The following is a 17,010-nucleotide window of genomic DNA, read 5'->3' on the forward strand; positions in this document are numbered from 1 at the left end:
ATTACCGTTCAAACCAAAAACAGTTTCGGAGCATAACGTAAGGTTCCATTTGGCCAGACAATATCAAACTTCATAGGAATGATTGTCCATATTGGTAGAAGACCCCTTTTGATTTTGGGGTCACAAGGTCAAAGGTCAAAAGTCACTTTTACCTTAATACTGAAAAACAGTTTCTAGAGCATAATTAAGAGTTCCAATTGCCCACAATATTCAAAATTCTTAGGATGATTGTCCATATAAGGTAGAAGACCCCTTAATTGATTAAGGGCGTTCACAAGGTCAAAGGTTAAGGTCATTATTTAATAACTTAAGTATTTATCAACCTACAGCTGTAAAATTTTATAGGATGAACAGCGAATTCCCATGTCTTACAAATGCTTCATCCTTACTAAAAAAAAAACACTTTCGGGCATATAATGCTCCGCCTAGCGGTGCTCTTGTTATAATGGTCTTAAGGAGGTCCTCATCAGATTTTAAAGAACACCTTTTTTATTTTCGTATCCTCATATTCATTTTTTATATAGCACAAGAAATAGCTGGTGTTTAGGGCTACTGCTTGTACTATAAATAGATGTCACAGCACCAAAGTTTATTTGTTTGTTTGTTTGTTTGTTTTGGGTATTATGTCACATCGACACAGTATTGGTCATATCGCGACGTTCCAGCTTTACTGGTGAAGGAAGACCTCAGGTGCCCTTCCGTGCATTATTTCAGGCACGAACGGGCACCTGAGTAGAACCACCGACGTTCCGTAAGCTAGCTGGATAGCTTCCTCACATGAAAGAATCCAAAGTCCCTGTAGGCTTTCGAACCCACAGCGGTGAGGGAAGTTTATTTGTATTGTATCTACATTTATATTTATATTTTGTAAACATGTGCTAAACTTTTCACCACTTTATCTGTTATTAAATTGTATAAAAAAATCATAAAAATTATTACTGAACGACTGTTCTAAATTCAAAGCAATTTTTTTGCCATGTCATTACACACAAATTTATAAGTGTATATTAGTCCTATTTGGTATTTGATGTACAGATTGGGCACATGAGGTCTTGAACCTCAACCAGTAAAGCACCATGACCTGCAATTGTATGTCTTAAAATCCAAGAAAACCTTGAACACACAAAATCTATGTCTGATCCATTTATATGTCAGAGGAAAATGTAGTGAAAATAAAAATGAGTAATATAGCAAACATTACATGTAGACATGTCATAGATTATAACACTTGATTGAATAGACATTTATTTGTCTCCTAGTGCAAATACAATCTAAATGGTGAAGCTTTCACTGTTTTAATCTCTATCTGGGCATGTACAGCAGCATGTTATCTCAACTTTTTTTAAGTGAGATAACTTCAATTATCACTTAAAGCACCTTCAATCATAGTTTAACATTTTGTATTCACTAATGGATATTAAAGTGTACACTTTTAATACGGAACAATAATTTGTTAAATGAAAGATTTATATACTTTAAGTGACAATACAAATTTCTAACAAAACTTTAGGATTATTTATTTAAAATAATAAAAATAATATTTGATCAAAGTAGTATTACACTAATTCACTAGTTTTATTATATATTATATCAGGGGTGCCTCCTTTAATTGTGAAGTGGTTAATTTAAATTATAAATCTAAGGATTGCTGTCCGAGTGGGCAAACTTGGTCAGAGGCAAATTATTGTTTTCTTGTGTAAGCAGTTTCGCACTAAGTATTGCTCAGTACTGGTTGGCTCCAGGAACAGATTCAAGAGTGTATAATTTATTAGCCTCGTACACAATGAAACAAATTAAATTCTGTATAAACTAAAATAATGTCTTTCTCTAAATGTGCTACCAGTTAAAAACAAAACATGCATAACTTATTAATAGCTTTAAAGGCAATAGCTTTAAAGGCAATTATAAACTTTGATGTACTGAAAAATGACTTTAGAATAATTGTCACCTTACATTTTAAATCATCCTCATCTTTAAGGTTGAATTTACATTAGTTACATGTCAGCATTCTGTGTTTCACAAATGTTACCTTTCTAACTTTTTTGCCATGTTTTAATCTGTATGTCAATTCTATGAGCAGCTTGCTTTAATTTAACTTAATTCACTAGTGATATGTTATCTGGTAGCTTAAATTAAAACATCCAGTGGTATATAATAGAAATATGATGCTTCATACATGTGTAGGATAGAGTTATTAACATACTTTATACCATTTTCATATAAATGAGCACAGTCACTTTAAGAAAGTAAAGTCATTAATATTGAATTCCATTGTGTTATAAATTTTTTAGTTTGTAAACTTCAAATTGTGAAAAACCCTTTTAAGCTGTTTTCATAGCTTGTATAATTTTAGCCTATTTTCTATTGTTAGAATTAGATTATTGATAATAAATTATTGTAAATTCTACTCATCAAAACAATAATGAACTGTTCCAAACTCAAAGCTGGATATGTCCATTCTACAAATTTTAAGCATTACTAGTCATAAGAAAGTCTATACTGTATTGAAAGTTAAAATCCTGGCATTCCTTCATTATGAGATTATATTGTCCTTAACTATTACTTGTTATATTAATGTATGTGTGATGTCTTTTTCAGACCCCAAAGAGTCCAATATCCCCGCGAAGTGAAATTGTCCACCCAGAATGGAGCAGAAACAAGGGAGGTAAAGGATCATTCATGAAGAACAAGGGAGGTTACTCTATGTCTGGAATGTCAGAGGAAGTGCATGATAATGTACAGCAAGGTAAAAATTTAAAGTTTAGATAAGGTGTGTTACTCAGGCCTGTTGTCATTAAGAGGTGTCTGTTACCCAAAGTGACTTTTTGGAAGAAAACTTTTTGGAAGAAAACTTTTTGGAAGAAAACTCTCTTTTATATGTATGTTTCCATCTGCCTGTTAAAGCACAAAAAGCAGCTTTCGCTGTTGAGTACAGACCCTTGACATGTTTCCAGTCATGCCCTTAAAGGGTTAATTTTGAAAGGCAAAGTGGTTATACTTTTCCTATATGCAATGTCGACAGAGTATTAGCCAAAGATATGAATGAATTTTGAGCTAAAATTAGGTCACTGTTACTGGTGCCACTGAAAACCTAAATGTTCAGTAACCTGAGACTCTTTTGTTGTTCATAATTAAGCTTAAGATGTCTGCCTTATATTCAAAATAGACTGCTTTAGAATTTTAGTAACAACCCTGTAGCTTACCAGTAATTAACATCTATGCTTCAGTCATAGCTTAAATCCAGATCCTCCCAATGTGAATTAAAATGTCATGTCATGAATATGATTATCTACTTTTTTTTAATATCTTAAAAAAATGATTATTTCCCTTTTCATCCCATTTGTTTATGATGAAGATGATTAACTTCCTTGTTTATATATGACAGGTGTGGAAATGCTGAGTTTACAGCAGAAAGGAACGGTACAGAAACGCTGGAGCCAGTTGTCTCCCATATCAGACACTGATATAACGTTTGACTTCAAGTTGGAGGAGAACGGCGGGGATCTATCTCCACATGGTAACAATACAGTGATAAGCCAGGTGAACGCCTTTGATCTACCTGTGAGTAACAGTAACACTTCAAGTTCTTGAGCAACCACTGCAGAGCAGCCTTATATGGAGCAAATAATATCTTTACAACAGCAGTTTCAATACCTCCAAAACTAGGATATTCACAATGATTTAATTTTAGTCTCTTTAAGAGTTACACCTCTAAACAACACATAAAAATCCTCTTTGTCTCCCTAAACTCTGACACTAATTTATTATTAAATGAGATATGTTGCACATGCTTGGTCAAAGTTTGCAATGCTGTTGAAATTTAAAAAAAACGATATTAGATTTATATAACTCTGAGTGAAACTGTTATTTTTATCCAAAAGGTTTATCCAAATTTTACTTCCTACTTGACACTTTTTATATGCCCGAAAGGGCATATTATGTTATACCCCCTGGCGTCCGTCTGTCTGTCTGTCCGTCCGTCCGTCCGTCCGTCCGTCCGTTAGCAATTTGGTTTCCGGAGCATAACTTAAGTTCCATTTGGCCCACAATGTTCAAACTTCATAGGATGATTGCCCATATTTGGTAGAAGACCCCTATTGATTTTGGGGTCAAAAGGTCAAAGGTCAAGGTCACTATGACCTTAAAACTGAAAACAGTTTCCGGAGCATAACTTAAGTTCCATTTGACCCACAATGTTCAAACTTCATAGGATGATTGTCCATATTAGGTTTAAGACCCCTATTGATTTTTGGGTCACAGATCAAAGGTCAAGGTCACTATGACCTTAAAACTGAAAACAGTTTCCGAAGCATAACTTAAGTTCCATTCGACCCACAATGTTCAAACTTCACAGGATGATTGTCCATATTAGGTAGAAGACCCCTATTGATTTTAGGGTCAAAAGGTCAAAGGTCAAGGTCACTATGACCTTAAAACTGAAAACAGTTTCCGGAGCATAACTTAAGTTCCATTCGACCCACAATGTTCAAACTTCATAGGATGATTGTCCATATTGGGTAAAAGACCCCTATTGATTTTTGGGTCACATGGTCAAAGGTCAAGGTCACTATTACCTTGATACTGAAAACAGTTTCCGGAGCATAACTTAAGTTCCAATTGACCCACAATGTTCAAACTTCATAGGATGATTGTCCATATTGGATAGAAGACCCCTATTGATTTTGGGGTCACAAGGTCAAAGGTCAAGGTCACTATTACCTTGATACTGGAAACAGTTTCCAGAGCATAACTTAAGTTCCATTTGGCCCACAGTGTTCAAACTTCATAGGATGATTGTCCATATTGGGTAGAAGACCCCTATTGATTTTGGGGTCAAAAGGTCAAGGGTCAAGGTCACTATATCCTTAAAACTGAAAACAGTTTCTGGAGCATAACTTAAGTTCCATTTGGCCCACAATATTCAAACTTCATAGGATGATTGTCCATATTGGGCAAAAGACCCCTATTGATTTTGGGGTCACTAGGTCAAAGGTCAAGGTCACAATTACCTTAAAACCAAAAACAGTTTCCGGAGCATAACGTAAGTTCCATTTGGCCCACAATATTCAAACTTCATAGGATGATTATCCATATTGGGTAGAAGACCCCTATTGATTTTGGGGTCACAAGGTCAAAGTCACTTTTACCTTAATACTGAAAACAGTTTTTAGAGCATAATTTAAGTTCCAATTGGCCGACAATATTCAAACTTCTTAGGATGATTGTCCATATAAGGTAGAAGACCCCTATTGATTTTGGGGTCACAAGGTCAAAGGTTAAGGTCATTATTAATAACTTAAGTATTAATCAACCTACAGCTGTAAAATTTTATAGGATTCCATGTCTTACAAATGCTTCATCCTTACTAAAAAAAACCACTTTCGGGCATATAATGCTCCGCCTAGCGGTGCTCTTGTTTTTTATTTGGTAGAATGATAATTTATTTGCATGGTCTTCCTTCTTTGGATTGAGCTAGAAATTAGTTTGGTCAAGGTCACTGGTGCTTAAAATAGATTCTTTACACTTTTGCCAATAAAGCCTTTATTTATGATAGATGTTTTTTTTTATATTTGATAGGAAGATAACTTGCATGGTCTTCTTCCTTTGAATTGATTAATGTGTCAGTCTGGTCAAGGTCAGGGATGCTAAAGATTTATAAACATTTATTTTATCTATTTCCTTCCTCTAACAGCATTTTTATTGATGATATGTTTTTCCTATTTGGTAATAACATGCATGCCGTGGATTGTCTAGTGTTGGGAGTCACAAGTTCAAGGTCACGTGTGCTATGAATAGGCTTTTTCACGTTTTCTTATACCGTCTTTGAGATTTTTTACCAATTTCTCATATTCAGAAGGAACATTCCTCAGTTGGTACTTTTAGTTTGGAATTTTGGGTCACTCGGTTCAAGATCAATGTCATGCATAAATATACTTAATAATTATATTTGATAGATGTTCTTTGTTAGTATAATTTATTTCAATTTCATCACATAGCAGTGACATGCTAACTGATATTTTTCATAACAACAAATTATCATAACTGTGTTTACATTTTTGGCAATTTTTCTGTTCATATCTGAGTGACTGGGTAAACCTTCTATCAAAAAATTGTTGCAGGTATCTGCACCTGGGGGCATTTGTGTTTACCAAATACGCTCTTGTTGTAGATTTCAACAAAACCGACATGTTTACTAATTCTAACATGAGCTTTAACTGTAAATGATCTTGGCAATAATGGTAAAATTATTAAATTAGTTTCAAATGTCATAAGTCGTTATTTATTTTTAGATTTGATTTAAACTTTGACAAAAGAATCCTTATGACAAAACCGGCATATCGAATAATTCAGAAGATTGTCCTTTAATTGACACTTATCTTAAAGATCAAATTACTTTAGTATAACTTTGTAATTTACTTACAGAGTTCATATAAATTTGGACAAAAAAAAACATCTGACAAATTCAACATATTAATATGACCTTGACCTTTATTTGACACTGACCGTCATTGTCAAATTATTAAAATGTGTTTGTTTTAATTGTCATAACTTTATTATTTACGTATATATTTGATAAAAACATGTACAAAAGAACACATATGAAAACACTGCGATGTCGAGTCATTCTAATTGACCTTTATTTTTGACTGACATTGCCTATCAAGATCAAGTTATTTAAATTTGCTTCAATTCTGACAGTGACCTTTGATTGACCATCAAGGTCAAATTATTTAACCCTTTCCCCCATGAGCATATTGTGAAAAATGGCCATTTTCACTGAAAAGCCTCCTCTTAAAGGTTCAAACTGCTATGAAACTATGACAAATGCTTCAATACTAATCAAACTTGGCACAAATGTTGACTGGACCATTGCCTTTGTACCGATATGCTGAGTTTTAAATTTCCTGTTACCATGGCAACGAGGGGACATCTCAAAATTGCCAAAAATCACTATTTTGTCTCGATTTTTTCCATCAAAATTTATTTTAAAGTGCTGCAACTTCTAAAGGTATTGAGATAGAGTCAAAGGCTTTTCAGCGTTGGTTACACGTTACCTTTTGATCGACCTGGGGTCATTTTAAGCCTCTCACAAGTCAAAAATTTTCTTGGCGATGAGGGGGACTCCGCCCCCTTCAAACCCCCAAAACAGAAGAGGGCACATCCCCCTTCTCGCAACCCCCTGATGTATCTTTTGGATGGGGGCCGCGCCGAAAAAGTGCTCACTTTTTTTAGCAACATTTCTCAAACGAAACATGTGTTTGGGCCCGAATAGGACATTTTTTCACTATTTCAGGCCTAAAAAAGGGGGGGTTCGAAAGTGCGTTGTTACGCGTATATATGAGGTAAAGGGTTAAATTTGGTTTAATTGTCATGCCTTTGTTATTTTATTACAGATTGAGTCGTATTTTGACAAAAGAGCAAATGATTTTGACAAAACCGACATATTGTTTTTAACTGATATGATTTTGATCAATAATTGTTAGGGTGAGATTATTAAAATATTATAAAACAGACATGTTAAATAATTCTGATATGACATGACCTTTGGCGTACTGTGGCGGTCATATTATTAAACTTTTATTGAATTGTCAAATCTTTGTCATTTATTTATGGATTTGATTCATTCCTAGACAAAGGGTGTATTTAACAAAAACAGACATGATGATTTATTCAAATGTAAAATTGACCTTTGAATGGCATTGAAACCCAATGACAAATATGATATTTGAATACTTTTTTATTACAAGAAAATAATATTTTCTGGGAGTACACTTTACTATACTAGTGTAGTTGAGATGGCCCTTTCTTTGCGGTGCTTACTATTTTATCATCTTCGTATTGTATTCTCTATATTAACAGAAGTCAACTTCATCTGTACCCCTGTCAAAGGACAGCAAACTTGCATTAAGTTCTACAGGTTTGTATGTTAAATTACTCTGCTTTAAAATGTGACTTTTTTTCATTCAAACATAAATGATAATGATATTTTCTTTCTTTTCATTTCAACAAAAGTCTTTTTGTGATAATTTTAGACCCTACGTTAATTTATTTAATTAATATGTTAAGATATATTTAAATGGCATATTTGCATGAGAAATTATCTAGGGTATCAAAATTTTGCAAGAAAGTGGGAGGTTTGAAATATCTAGACTTTGTAGTTTCTAATTTTAAATCTAATAAATAGCATTACAACTGTTTTAAGGAATGGAAATCATAACGATAACATTTAAATGACAGCGCAGCGTCATATAGCGATTCGCCTGTGTGTGTGTGTGCGTGCGTGCGTGCGTGCGTGTGTGTGCGTGTGTGTGTGTGTATGTGTGTGCGTGTGTGTGTGCGTGTGCGTGTGAACTTAAAAAATGATCTTCAAATCTACAAGTCAGATTTAAACCAACCTTGCAAGAATTATTCCTTTACAACAGGAATTCTACAATACTACAAGGCTACAGCTTCGATATTTAGCATGAAACATTGTCTTATAAATCACTTTTAAGATTTTTCAAATAAAAGCTTTTTGGTCAAAATTGTCCCTGTCCAAGGATGCCATGGCCTTTCTTTAAATCATAGTTAAATAATGAAATAGAAACAACTCATATTGGAATGTCTGTCATACGTGTGTACATGAAATGCAATTATTCTTCTAAAAGATTTAATAGCTGGGAGTTAGTATAAAGGTCTATAGCAAGAGAGTTTTTTGTTTTTTAAGAAATGAACGTTTGAGGTCATGATCTCCAGCAAGAGAGATGTTTGCTTTTCGATATATTTATGAAATGATTTCAGCACATTATAAGGTTGTTATAATTCACACCAAGTATATCATGATGTTTTTAAATGGTAAAAGTTTAATGTTTTTATGTTTATAGAAATAGGCAGTGCTAAATGAAAATAAAATGTTGAAGAGAAATAACTATAAGTATCCAAAGTTTAATACAGGAAATATGTAAATTTTTCAAATAAGAATGCTTTTATTTTGTTATAATACAATGGCTTTTGTGTCTGATGTGTCTGAACATAAGACACCATATGCACACTGACTTTCATGTGACATGCTGAAATATGACATTGATCCCATTTATTTACAAATCCAATCGTATTTAAAAACACACATGTTTGAAATAACATAATGTAAAGTCTGAAAAATTCATTTTTATAGATGAAGAAATCAGGTCAAAAGATTCTCAGGAGGATGAAATTTTGAATGATTCTGAATTAACCAAACTTTTGCTTAGAGAAGGAAGAATGTCACAGAAAGTATTCAAGGAATGCAAAAGAATATGTAAAGTGATCAAAAACAAATCTAAAGATATCGTACATGTTGAAGCAGCTTACGAATTCGAAGACGATAAACATGTTATATTTCTTGTATTTGCCGAAAAAAATATTGAAATACATTCGATTTGGAAAACAGAAATAAGAATCATTAACAGTTACTCAAATGAAAGTCATGTTGTGTTATACAACGCAGAAAACAGTCCGCTGAAAGAGAAAGAGTCACAACAAATAGCAGAAATCATAGACAGACACTCTAAGAAACTTATGCGCGATCACAAATTCCTTTCTGCTATATCCGCATCATCAGTTTTATCTAAACGTTTCAAATATGATGAACATAAAGTAGAGAAACGCCCATGCATCGTTTTAAACGTTTTGGTTAAAGGAATTATTCCACTGAATGAGGAATATTTTCCTACAGAATTAGATGGAATACCAGTCGATGTAAGGGAAGGTGGAGTTCGTTTATGCGTAAATGTCGCGAAAAGATTTCAAAAAAGTGCAACAATAGGTTGTAAAATAACGTCTTCCAAATTCCCTGAAAAATATGGAACACTTGGTGGCTTTATAGAACATCCTGAGTACGGTCTTTGTGGAATCACATGTGCCCACGTTTTTTTGACTGCTCTTGAAAAATTTACCATCAAAGGAATTTCAACAAAAAACGTAGTAAACGAGAATGTCACGATACACCAACCGGATGTCTCAGAATTTCAAAATAAACTGGGACAACTTATTCAAATTACATACAAGGAAGGAGAGAACGATAAACCAGGAGTTGATCTTGCGCTGTTCAAGATTGAAAAACGTGCACCTATGAAAGGACAATTTCCTGATGAACAATTTCCTGGTGAGTTTTATACAGAGTTTAAAACTTGAATTAGAGACATATCTTAATATATTATCCTTAGGTCGCCTTAGTATACAAAGTATATGGAGAAATGTCCAACTCGCATCGGCGTCCGGATCCTCGTCAGCGTCCACATTTCAATTTAATGTTTTTGTGCAGTAAAATAATTTTTACTATACTTTTTACCGCATTTAAAGTGTTATGGCAATATATATGTAGAGGCGACATATAGAGATCACTTCTCCGTCTGTCTGTCTGTCTGTCTGTCTGTCCAACAATCCGTTACAAAACATGTTTGGACTACTCCTAAAAACGTACTAAAGCAGTTTCACCAATACTTTACAGGAATGATAAGTACCAGGTCTAGTTGTCGGCAGTTTCCGGTTCAATGAGATGCCAGAGTTACGTATCTTTAAAATTTTTCATTTTTGAAGTTTGTCCAGACAATGACTCTTATACCAGTAAAAGAATTTAATGAAACTTTACAGGATTGATCGGTAGCTAAACTATTTGCAAATATTACATCGGTTTTCCTCTTGAATGATAATTGGTTAAGTTTTGACCCTTGAATGAAAAATGTTTTTGGTCTGTTCATTTGTTGCCAGCTAAATAGAAGCTTGTTTGGACTACTCCTCAGAAATAAGAGGTGAAATGTCATCCAAACTTTACAGGAATGATCCTATCCAGCTAGCTTACGGAACGTCGGTGGTTCTACTCAGTTGCTCGTTCGTGCCTGAAATAATGCACGGAAGGGCACCTGAGGTCTTCCTCCACCAGTAAAGCTGGAACGTCGCGATATGACCTATACTGTGTCGATGTGACGTAAAACCCAAAACAAACAAACAAACAAACAAAACAAACAGGAATGATCAGTACTAAATACAGTTAGTCATTTTTTCGGTATTTTCTGGTTCAAGAATTTCTTTCATATAAATTGATCTTTTATTTTTTTTATTTTTAAAAGTTTGCCGGACTACTCCTCTGGTACCACTATTGCAGTTAAATTGAAACTTTATAAGTTTGATGATTAGCTCAAAATGCTTGTACATTTTAAAAGATTTTTCCGCTTGTTGATTTTCGCCTGAGGTATGTCCCTTGAATAAAAATGTGATTTAGCCTGTTTTTTTTTAAATTTTTGTGTTGCTAGCTACACAGAAGCTGATACAGGCAAACAAGTAACCACAACTTATATGGATAACTTTTTTGTGGCCTTCAGTCTGTCTGTCTGTCTGTCTGTCTGTCCGTTCGTCTGTCTATCTGTCACAAAATTGTCTGGACTACTCCCTAAAATCTACTTGTACAATTTCATCCATGATCAGTACAAAGTCAAGTTGTGCGTGTCATCTACATTTTCCGGTCCAATGATTTTTAGCTCACCTGATCTAGCTCAGGGTGAGTTTTTTCCAATCGTTGAATGTCCGTCGTCCGTTATCTGTAGTCTGTCGACACTTGCTCATTAACACTCTAGTGGTCATTTTATTGCCTCAATCATCATCAAACTTTGTCAGGATGCTTATCTAGGTAATAACTCGGATGAGTTCGAACATTGGTCAACTCGAATGTAAAACTAGGTCACAGGAGCTAAAAATAGAAAAATCTTGTTAACATTCTAGCAGTCACATTTTTGACTCGATCATCATCAAACTTATTCAAAATGCTATTCTAGGTAATTGCTCGAATGAACTCGAACATGTGTCATAACAAATGACAAACTAGGTCACAGGAGCTAAAGATAGAATAATATTGTTTTTATTTAGTTCCGCCCATTGTTTTCTCGTTTAGGGCACACGCTTTTTATTACTTGGGGACCATACGCCGCTTTTCATGGAATGGCACGGAAGTGTCACATTGAAGGTTCCATGATAACCGCCGTATGAACACATCTGCGAATGTTTCTAAATTCATAATTTTACTATTTCATGTTTAAATGTTGAATTCTGCTTAAGCCGGTGCTAGGGGCGAGGACGGTAACTTGCACTTTCCAGTACCGTCTATCAATAGGCTCAATCAAACCGAGCCTGCAACTTTTTCAATTTTGCCGTGTTGGGCTTTCTTTAAGGATTCTGTTTTTATCTATTTTTATGCCCCCGCCATGTAATGGCCGGGGCATATAGTGTTACCCTGTTCCGTCCTTCCGTCCTTCCGTCCTTCTGTCATTCCGTCATCATCAGTTTCCGTTCATTATCTTAAGAACGGTTGCACACATTCAACTCAAATTTTACATATGGATATGTCATGAGAAAATACTGGTCAAGTTCGAATTTGGTCATGGTTCGATGATTTTTGGCAGAGTTATGCCCCTTTTACTTTGTAAATATTATGAAATTTCAGTTTCCGTTCATTATCTCCCCAACGGTACAACACATTCAACTCAAACTTCACATATGGATATGTCATGAGAAAATACAGGTCAAGTTCGAATTTGGTCATGGTTCCATGATTTTTGGCAGAGTTATGCCCCTTTTACTTTGAAAATAATATGAAATTTTCAGTTTCCGTTCATTATCTCCCCAACGGTACAATACATTCAACTCAAACTTGACATATGGATATGTCATGAGAAAATACAGGCCAAGTTCGAATTTGGTCATGGTTCGATTACTTTTGGCAGAGTTATGCTCTTTTACTTTGAAAATAATATGAAATTTTCAGTTTCCGTTCATTATCTCCCCAACGGTACAACACATTCAACTCAAACTTGAGATATAGATGCGTCAAAGAAATGCGCAGGTCAAGTTCAAATTTGGTCATGGTTCAATGATTTTTTGCAGAGTTATGCCCCTTTCACTTTGAAAGTAATATGAAATTTTCAGTTTCCGTTTATAATCTCCCAAATGGTACAACACATTCAACTCAAATTTGACATATGGATATGTTTTTGGAATGCCCAGGCCAAGTTCGAATTTGGTCTTGGTTCAATGATTTTTGGCAGAGTAATGCCCCTTTCACTTTTAAAATAATATGAAATTTACAGTTTCTGTTCATTATCTACCCAACAGTGTTACATATTCAACTCAAATTTGACACATGGATATGTCAAAGGAATAGGCAGGTCAAGTTGGAATTTGGTCATGGTTTGATGATTTTTTTGGCAGAGTTATGTCCCTTTCACTTTGAAAATAATATAGATACATCTTAGGAATAAGCAGTTTAAGTTTGAATTTGGTCGTGGTTCAATGATTTTAGACAAACTTATCTTTCCTGAATGTTGGAAAAATTTTGAACTTTCAGTTTCAGCACACCTACTGTTAGCCATTATTTTGGCTACAAATATGCAATATGCTTTTTTTAAAAGGTTAAGACTGAATAATTTCAGTGCCTTGAACATTGTATGAAATGGTTTGTGTTAACATTAAAAAATTTTAAGGGCTTTGAACTTAAAATGAAAAAAAATAATTAATGCACCATCTGAAATTTTGGCTGCATGCGGGGGCATCCGTGGCATGATGACACATTTCTAGTTTAACAATCTAGCTGTCACATTTTTGACTCGATCATCATCACACTTGGTCAGGATGCTTGTCTATGTAATTGCTCAAATTAGATCGAACATGGGTCATCTCGAATGAAAAACTAGGTCACAGGAGCTAAAAATAGAAAAACATTGTTAACACTCTATTGGTCACATTTTTGCCTCAATCATCATCAAGCTTTGTCAAGATGCTTATCTAGGTAGTAGCTCAGATGACCTTGAACATGGGTAATCTAGAATGAAAAAATAGGTCACAGGAGCTAAAAATAGAAAAACCTTGTTAACACTCTAGCGGTCACATTTTTGACTCGATCATCATTAAACTTAACCAGGATGCTTGTCTAGGCTCGGATGAGTTTGAACATGGTTTATCTCGGATGAAAAACTAGGTCACAGGAGCTTAAAATATAAAAACATTGTTAACACTCTAGTGGTCACATTTTTGACTCATTTATCATCAAACTTGCTCAAGAGGCTTGTCTAGGTAATTGCTCGGATGAGTTTTAACATGGGTTATCTCGGATGAAAAACTAGGTCATAGGAGCTAAAAATAGAAAAATCTTGTTAACACTTTAGTGGCTACTATTATGATTCAAATATCCTGGAAATTGCTCTGAAAGTTTGTTTTGATGATTTCTAGCTTAAGTTGGAATATGGGTCACTTGGTTTAAAAAACTAGGTCACACCGCCCAAATATGGAAAAACCTTATTAACACTCTAGTGGTCACATTTATGACTCAATTATCATCAAACTTGATCAGGATGCTTGTCTAGATAATTGCTCGGATGAGTTTGAACATGGGCCATCTTGGATGTAAAACTAGGTCATAGTAACTAAATATAGAAAAATCTTTTTAACACTCTAGTGGCTACTGTTTAAATCCAAATATCCTGGAAATTGGTCTGAAAGTTTGTTTGATGATTTATAGGTCAAGTTCGAATATGGGTGACCCGGGGTTAAAATCTAGGTCACTCTGCTCAAATATGGATCATTCTTGTTAACACTAGTGGTCACATTTTTAACTAACCTGCCATGAAACTTGGTCTAAGAATACTTGTGTAGGTAATTGTTCGGATGAGTTCCATGGGTCAGGTGAGCGATCTAGGGTCATCTTGGCCTTCTTGTTTTCAAAGTCAGGACTTTTGTTTTGGGCTTCTTTTGTTATACTACTAATGTAATTTGAATGACATATTACAGGATTGATAAGTACTTGCGAATAATGATTTTTTGATGAGCTTTTCATTAAAATACGTTTAGCCATATTAGAGATATTTTTGTCTCCTGTCACACAGTAGCTGTAACATGCAATTGGCTATCATGAGGCAATATATGTGATCATTGATTGCTCTCGTTTATTTCTTAAGGCATCAACTTCAAATATATGTTTTTTATCATCAACCACATCTTTAATTCATTTCAATTCAAATAGTTTATTTTCGTCTTATCACATGAACACCAAATACATCAAAATTAATAAAACTGATAAAAGTACAAATGCCATTCAAAACAGAATTATATGAGACGTTAAGGCAATGCTTACATAGGTAAATATAATAAAAATCATATTTACATATATAATACACAACTTGCTTTAAATGAATTGGATTGCTTTGATCCGATCAATTTTATTTTTTAAGCATACATATATTCTTAAATGACATGGATCATAACTCCAGTTGAAATATTTTTTAGAATTACCTTCCCTAGACTTTTCCCGAAAAATATTTTTTTCTCTTCCTTTCTATTTTCTTCAAAATTCATATGTTTGCGCTTATCATTAAGCATATCATATGTTACGATGTTCAAAAATATTTCCAGAATTATTTTTCCATGAATATGATATTTTCTCAAAAATGTTTTTACTGTACCTTCATTATTTCTAAAGGTATTTACTTCAAGCCTCAAATATTTGTTTATCATCACCTGCATGATGTATGACAAGATTTCTAACTCAAGCACATTTTTTCGCAATTACCCCCCTTGAACTTAGATTTGTTTTTTAATGTACCTTTTACTATAACTTCTTTATTTCTTAAGATATTTCCTTCAAACCTAAAGATTCATAACTCTATCATGAATATTTAAGAAAAATATAAAATATTCTTTCTCTTTAGATTTATTTAGTTGTTATATTAGCTCTTACCTATCTATTTTTCAAAGGATTTACTTTCAACTTTAAATTAAAGTTTCATATCAATTCCCATGTAATCATAGTATTACAAAGTTCATAACTCTAACGTCAATATTTTTGAAATTATCTCCCTGCTAAACTTTGAATATTCCTCTTATTTTTTTTATTCTTTTATGATCATCTCTGCCGTATGTTATAATGTTTTTTAACGATAGCTTCTGTTTTTTCCAGATTTATATCTATTCATTTTTGAACTTGGAATTTATTTGAAAATTGTTATATTTTTTTCTAAGAATGTTCTTTTTTATTATAAATGGTATCTTCTCTAGACTTAAAATAATGGTCGTTTTTTGTGATTGCTCACATCATGAATGACATGGTTCATAACTCTAACATTTTTATTTAAGAGTGATTGCTTCTTTGAATTTACAATTTTAATTAAAAAATGTTTATATACGTTTTGCTCTTATCATTTTTAATACTGAAGGGATTGACTTTAGATTTCAAATTGTTGTCTTTTCCATTAGAGCATAGAAATGTCTGTTTAACTTTTTATGCTCCCCGAAGGAAGGGTACAGAGTCGCTGCTTTGTCCGCTCGTCCGCATTTTGTCCGGGACACCTTTCATTTATTGCTGACAATATTAATTCAGAGCCTCAATAATCAGGTGAACGATATAAGGGCCATCATGGCCCTCTTGTTTCATAGTTTTGGCTTCCTTTACTGCGTCCAATAATTGAATAGTCGAGTGTCCATGTCTCCCCTTACAGCTGTTGTTTATAATCCCTCTATAAATTGGGGGCATTTTAAATATGCGTAGACAGGTGGGTTCGTGGGTGCAAACGTGTGTCTGTGATTGATTCAAAAAGTATATATAATGAAATTCGGTTATAAGGAACTGTTTCTAACCATGATATTTATGTGCTATATCCGAGGTTTCTTATAAGCAATGCAAGAAGTATCTTATAAACATTTTTATCTTTAACGGATATAAATATAAAACGAACATCTTAAATATTGACGATTTAATAGATATAATGTTGTTAATTCTTATTCTCAAAAAATTTATTGTAAAATATACGTTAGTATACTTACAAATTCAGAATTATGCATGTTGGATTTTAAATGTATTTATAATAATCCGATGCTTGTTTTGTTATCTATTTTGAAGTCACATGCTACTTCAGCTTGACCGTTTTACAACGCATACATGTAATTGCACTTTTCGACCTCAATGTAGTAAAAATTGACATGCCGTAATTATGAATAATAAGCATCTCATTT

The 17,010-nt window shown here is 33.7% G+C and overlaps 1 protein-coding gene across 1 annotated transcript in view; it reads left to right on the forward strand.

Moving 5' to 3' along the window:
* The window catches only part of LOC132740753 (uncharacterized), a 66,721-nt gene that overhangs the window by 38,450 nt on the left and 11,261 nt on the right, over positions 1 to 17,010 (forward strand). Inside the window, exons 5-6 of the mRNA XM_060728724.1 lie at positions 7,861 to 7,918; positions 9,155 to 10,123. Of these exons, the coding sequence (XP_060584707.1) occupies positions 7,861 to 7,918; positions 9,155 to 10,123 (1,027 nt within the window). The remainder of the gene's footprint in view (positions 1 to 7,860; positions 7,919 to 9,154; positions 10,124 to 17,010) is intronic.

Source organism: Ruditapes philippinarum, unplaced genomic scaffold, assembly GCF_026571515.1.
Source record: "Ruditapes philippinarum isolate M1 unplaced genomic scaffold, ASM2657151v2 ctg2885_1_1_1_1, whole genome shotgun sequence".
NCBI classification, from domain to species: domain Eukaryota; kingdom Metazoa; phylum Mollusca; class Bivalvia; order Venerida; family Veneridae; genus Ruditapes; species Ruditapes philippinarum.